General features: G+C 40.1%; 1 protein-coding gene across 4 annotated transcripts in view; it reads right to left on the reverse strand.

Annotated features, from left to right (window-relative positions):
* Positions 1-5,653, reverse strand: part of rgs19 (regulator of G protein signaling 19) — a 52,393-nt gene extending 46,740 nt beyond the window's left edge. For 2 of the 4 annotated variants that reach the window (XM_038309362.1, XM_038309361.1), the window contains exon 1: positions 5,431-5,640. Coding sequence is in view for 2 of the 4 variants with exons in the window: in XM_038309359.1 (XP_038165287.1) it covers positions 5,431-5,487 (57 nt within the window). In the remaining 2 variants the exon portion in view is untranslated. Of the gene's footprint in view, positions 1-5,430 lie in introns of all 4 variants that reach the window. The other 2 variants (XM_038309359.1, XM_038309360.1) reach the window with 2 other exon arrangements.
* Positions 5,654-6,000: the final 347 nt, after the last annotated feature.

Here is a 6,000-nt window from a genome sequence, read left to right on the forward strand (position 1 = left end):
TCAATTTGTGCAGACAAGTGGGACATTTTCAATTCATTTGACACCTAAGGATTTGAGGTCATTTTCTTTATTCTCCTTCTTGTGTAAGGAAATCTGCAAAAATTTAACAAATTTAACTTGGAGTTATTATAACGGCATTCTCATAATTCCTCAAAACAGTCAACTGGTCAAAATATTTGGAGGTATTTTTGTGTTTTTATCCAAGTCGAGAAAAATTAGCAATCTGAAAGGGAAAATAATTTTGGAAGTAAAATAAATATATTGGAAATAAGTTCTCACACTGATATCTGTTGGGATCTGGAGTTGTTCCACCTTTCCCCAGCAGAGTGCGCCGTGGGTTCTCTGGGCTGGAGCTCACCAGCACCCCTGGAGCTTGTCAGCCCATTAGAGGACCCCTCTACTTAAGCAGATGCCAGACCTTTCTTAGACGCCGCAGTGTTAGCTAAGTTTGGTTAGCGAACCTGAGCCTCCTTGTCTTTGAATTTTGTCCCCTGGAGAAAACTGAATTCTAACCAGCCTTTGTCTTGTCGCTCCTAGGAAAACTTGTCTCTCGTGTGGAGCTCTGGGAGAGCTTAATCTGAATCTGCCTGCCTGCCCTAGAGAGCCAAACCTGAAGATCTCACTTTGGAATCCACCTGCTGCTCTCGGAAGGAGAGCTAACCCCTCAATCCAAGGTCTGATCCAACAGTCAGAAGTTAGACGCTGCACCTGCTGAGCCAGCAAACCTAAATCAAACATGAGTTCATTTAGCCGTGTAGCTGTAGAGCAGGTAAATAACATGCAGGATAACAGCTCTTTAAGGATGGAGTTGAATGCCAATATTATAGATCATTGACCCAAAAAACATGCTGCCCATGGTCTCCATTCAGCCTTTTAATCAAAGTATTTTTGTTGCTCTCTGAGCTTTAAGTCTTTCACTCTATAAAGGTTTCCATACCAAGACAGAGGATTTGTTTATTAGATATTTATGTGCCTTTATGTCAGCTACGAAAAAAGGCAACACGGACAGAACAATGTATTCCCTCTCTAAGGACCCGGCAGAGAGGTTTCTGATTTGAAATGGCATTATGAAAGAAAGTGTAGCCATTCTTAGAGGCATTTCTTCAAAATCCTGAGTTAAGAACAACAAGAAAAACTCAACTACGATTGTCTTATCAACCTGCAAGCATGATGCTTGCTACATCTATTGCACAACATACTGTAACAGAGTGCATGTTAATGTTAAAAAAAAATAAAATGATTGCATTTTAAATCCTAAGATCACAATATCCTTTTTCTCTAAAGATTTATGTAGGGATGTTTTTGTTTTCTTCAACTGAAAAGTGACTTTCTATCATTTTAGACATATTCTTTTCTCTTTAATCCCCTTAGATGGTTGACTTATTTTGAATATAACCATATTAAGGTGTGTTATTTGAATTCTGTGGATATGGACTTATGAACAAACCTTTGACTTTGACTCACTGCAAAATGCCCTTATGGAATATGCAGGTCTAATTTCAAGATTTCTAGTGCATTCCCGAACCCACTAGGTGAAATTTAAGACCAAACCATGAGCGACAATATGCTTTACATGGGACTGCAGCCAACATTAGTCTTTCACATGTTCTCCATTGAAAACATAGAAAAGTTGAGAAAATGCTCACTCAATACTTGGTTTTACAAGTGAAATAACAATGCCTATGTACATAACAGGTTTCTAGCATTGGAACTTACTCATTCATTGGCTGATTTTAAGCAAACTATTTGAAAGCAGTTTTTAAAGCCAACCCAGCTGTAAACATATAGCATCCATAGCATTGTAAGCTCCCCCTGAAAGATTTGTTGAGTTTTGTTATGTTTCCATGATTAGATATACACAAATGAGAATAGAGAATTGTTTAAAATTAAGCAAATATAGCTCAAGAACCTGAACGCGAACTTAGGTATTCAAATAATGATTTCATGAATACAAGCAAAAAAAAAAAAAAAAGGCTGCACAAACCACCCAAACTGACATATAACTCTAAGAACTAGTTCTCCAAAATTAATGACAATGATAACCATGATAATCTAAAAGAAGATGGTAATAAGTTCTTTAACAGCTGTGGCGAAACTTTGGCTTTACATGATTCTTATTAGGCACAATGGAGGGTTTTCTAGCATAAAAGTTTAACTCCAGCCTTTGACTAGGCCACTCTAAAATCTTTTTTTTGCCCCGAGGTTGATTTGCCGCTCTGGTCCGGATAATTGACCTGCCGTGACCCAATTAAGCTGAATCTCAAAGCTGCTAATTGATAGCCAGGCATTTTTCCTCTGAGTGTTGTCAGTGAAGTGAAATAATGGCTCCATCATTTAGGGCCAGCTGTTCAGGATTTGAAAAATCAAATGTAGCCATGTATATTATATATATATATATATATATATATTTCAGGGGGATATGCTGTGTTAGATCTAGATCTCCCAGAAAGTCTTCGTTTTATTTCATTATTCCAATGAGTATTTTCCTCAAAGTCCTGCGAATTATTCAGACTTTTTGGTAAATATGCAATTAATTTTTGTCTTCTTTTTCATAAGTTCTGTTTTGCCTTCCAACTTTCATTTTTTTATCTTAGCTTTAAAACATGAACACTAAGAAAGTGAGGTTGGAAGTAGTTTACATGTTGATCGGGGTGTTTTGTGACCTCCAAGATCGTTGTACTTCTGTAGTAATTTTGGTACGATGGGTACTCCTGAGAAGGTTCAACACAGTTCAGTGTTTTCTCAGCTTGTGAAGAATGGCTCTCCCTGTGGTTCGCCAGAGTCCCAAAGCCTCCCAAATAGCTTTATAATCCTTTCCAGGCCAATGAATAAACAAATTTGAGACTCACCTGCTGTGTAATATCTATAGATCAGGGCGCAGATCATATGTCGCTTTTTGAGACCTTCTACGCCAACTTCATGTTGTCAGACAAGTACTATTTTAGCAATTTTTTAAATCTACTGGTCTTATACTAATACAACCAGGGTGCGGCTAATAAAACTGAACTCAGCTTCATAAAACAAGGGCATTCTTCACACTTTTGTTCTTTTAAAACCATAAAGATTTGGTTAACTTGTTCCATAATAAGTTTCAATTTTGTTTGAAACATTGCAAAGTGAGTTAAATGAAGAAGAAAAAGGAAGATCTCTGCAGAGGGGTTGCAAATACATTTTGACATTTCAGTAAATAGCGTCAATAAATTACCAAAAAGGAGATTAGAGAGATGTTTTGGGGATAGAAAGCAAAAGATGCAGTCAGTTTAAAGTCTTAGGAAAGCGGCTGTTCAAACGGTTGCATTTCCGAAATTCTCCCGAGTGGTGCCCGACTTTACACGAGTGAATAAATCGAATGTGATTGTTTGATTATCAAGAGGGCGGGAAGGTTGTGGCGGAAGGTTTGCAAGCAAGTTGGTTGTGGCCAATGTCTCGGAAGCATCTTGCTAACCAGTTAGCAACTGACTGCTGGTAGGTTCCCAATGGGAAATTACATTGGGACCAAGTAGCACTAAATTGGGGACTTAGCACCGACACTGTCAAGGAAAGCTATGGACAGCGGAAACATGCAAGAGGAGGAGAGTTTTGAGTCAGAGGTTGAGGATTAGTCTTTTCCGTCAAACATTTTTTATCCAGAGGAAGGAAGCGGGGACGATGTTGTTGTGGAAGACGACGCCAGGCCGGCAGAAGCTCTGTTTGGTGTAGAAGGCTTACAGCCATACATGTTAGAGCCCTTGCCTCACAACACTGCCAGTTCTGTTAGCTCTACGCCTGCTGAAGACACAGACGTCCATCCCTGTGAACACTGGAACGGAACTCAATGGTAAAGTAAATGATTCTTATTTCTTATTTCAACCGTTGCGTATATTAGCTGCGAGATATGAATCAAGATGCTATGACTGAATAAATTTGACCGACAGATGACCATTGATATATGATTGGCCGAATTTAGGTGTACAAGCTGACGTATAACTAACTGGTCTTCATAAGATTACGAAAAAAAAACAACAGATTTTAAAGCTACAGTGTGTAATTTTTAGCGACATCTAACGTCCAGACTGCAGACCGCAGCGACATGAACATCTCCCCCCACCACTTCTCCCCCCCAACAGTACGGCGAGCGTTACGGGACAAAATGTCTTCCACAACGTCCACATCACCTACCTTCTCAAGTGATGAGGTTTGTTTACATAGATAATTTTACAGATAGTATTCTCAGGCATAATAATGCCATCTATTGTTCAGTGCCGTCTCAGTTCATCTCTCTCAACTTGCCATAGTTACTTTCGAGCGTAATGGGCGATCTCACAATCGCTAGTTTGTTGGCTCTGCGCTGCCGTAGCGCAAAGATGTCTGCCTCCATGGCTGCGAGACCCGCTCCTATGTAATTATAAATAACGAATTCTAAGGCAACGCAAATATTAAGGTTAAGAGGCTGAGCTCATAGATGATGATAAATAACATAGTTATGTATAATATATTACATTTCTGACTGTATATCCCTGTAATTATTACACACTGTAGCTTTAAGACAGGATTTTTTTTTTTTTATAGAAATTTTCTAACTTTTGGGACAATGTGGTCTGATAAAGAGTACATTCATATACACGTTTAAGCCAGAATGGTTTGACATTTAAATATGACTTCCCTACAACTTTAAATTCACACATGAGATGGTCACCTACCATAAATACTGTCTTCTGAGTACAAAGCAAAAACTTTATTGTGCAACAAATTACAGAAGAAGTCATTTGGATTGGCAAATCTCCCTGGCAAGTTAGAACATCTTTCTTTTTTTTCCTAATTAGCTATTCTTCCAGATAAAAAAAAACACCCACATAACTTTCAAAAGTTCATCAAAATAAAATAAAACTTGTGCAAAATTTGAGTTGAGTGCATGGCAGCCTAACCTGTGGATGATCAGCCTCTGTGAGCGACCAGGTGGGTTTAAACAGGTGAGAAGTTGATGCATTTAACTGATGCTTCACAAAACTAACAGACAAGACATGACAAGTGACAGGATGTCAAACTGACAGGGAAATAAAAGACGTCACAGCTCAGTTGTTATTTCCTTCTTTTTTTTTTTTTTTTTTTTTTCCTTTTGCTCATATTACATGATACAGAAATAAAAGCTGTTAAAGACGAGGTGTGAGACTGCACCGCCCCCGCTAAAGTCAAGTGTTATTAGTCACCCGCTTCTTTCACTTCATTTTTAAAGAATAACTGCTGCAGAAACCGAGGAGGTGAGAGAGAGGAAAGAACGGAGCGGGTGGGGGAATGAGGGGGAGAGAGGTGAGGGAGGGGAAAGGAAAGGGAAGGAATCAAGGAGTCCGACCTTCCCCTTTCCACCGCCGAGAAGCCGCACCGCGGCAGCTTCACCTCCTCCAACCCACTCCCCGTAATCCTGCCCGTTCTACGAGCCCAGCGCATACTTACAATCCTGGCATTAATCAGGTCCGGAGGGCGGTATCCGCTGCGCCTTCGGAGACACATCCGTGCGGGTTTTTTTGTCTTCCTCAGCCGCCCCGCACCTCTAGGTTTGGTGCGCTTAATTTATTGATCAATTAAATTTTTATTTTTTTTTTTTTTAAATCGCCTGCCTCGGTCGCTGAATCGGAAGAAGGAGACCTCCTCCTCCCCCTTCTGCTGCTCTCCTCCTGCTCGGGTTTTTCCCAGAGAGAGAGTGTGATAGAGAGACACCCACGGAGAACGTGCGTGTGTGTGAGAGAGGGAGCGAGCTCACCGCCCTGGTGGACACGCGCGGCAGAGCGCATGCGCTGACCCACGTCCTACCAGGCAGGGGACCCGGGGATTTCTTTTAAACTTTAAAATCTAACTTTTTCCTAAGGTGTGGCGCATGACCTACATAAATCGTATTTAGTACAACTTTCAATAACAAAATCTAACTTTCAAGGGGACACCTGCACCAATTATTTGATTGCAAATAGTTCCAAAGTACTTCCTAAATGTGCAGCAGATTTATTAGAATCTCCTTATGGAAAGACA

The sequence above is a fragment of the Cyprinodon tularosa genome, unplaced genomic scaffold (assembly GCF_016077235.1).
Source record: "Cyprinodon tularosa strain WSP-4 unplaced genomic scaffold, ASM1607723v1 ctg66, whole genome shotgun sequence".
Taxonomy (NCBI): Eukaryota; Metazoa; Chordata; class Actinopteri; order Cyprinodontiformes; family Cyprinodontidae; genus Cyprinodon; species Cyprinodon tularosa.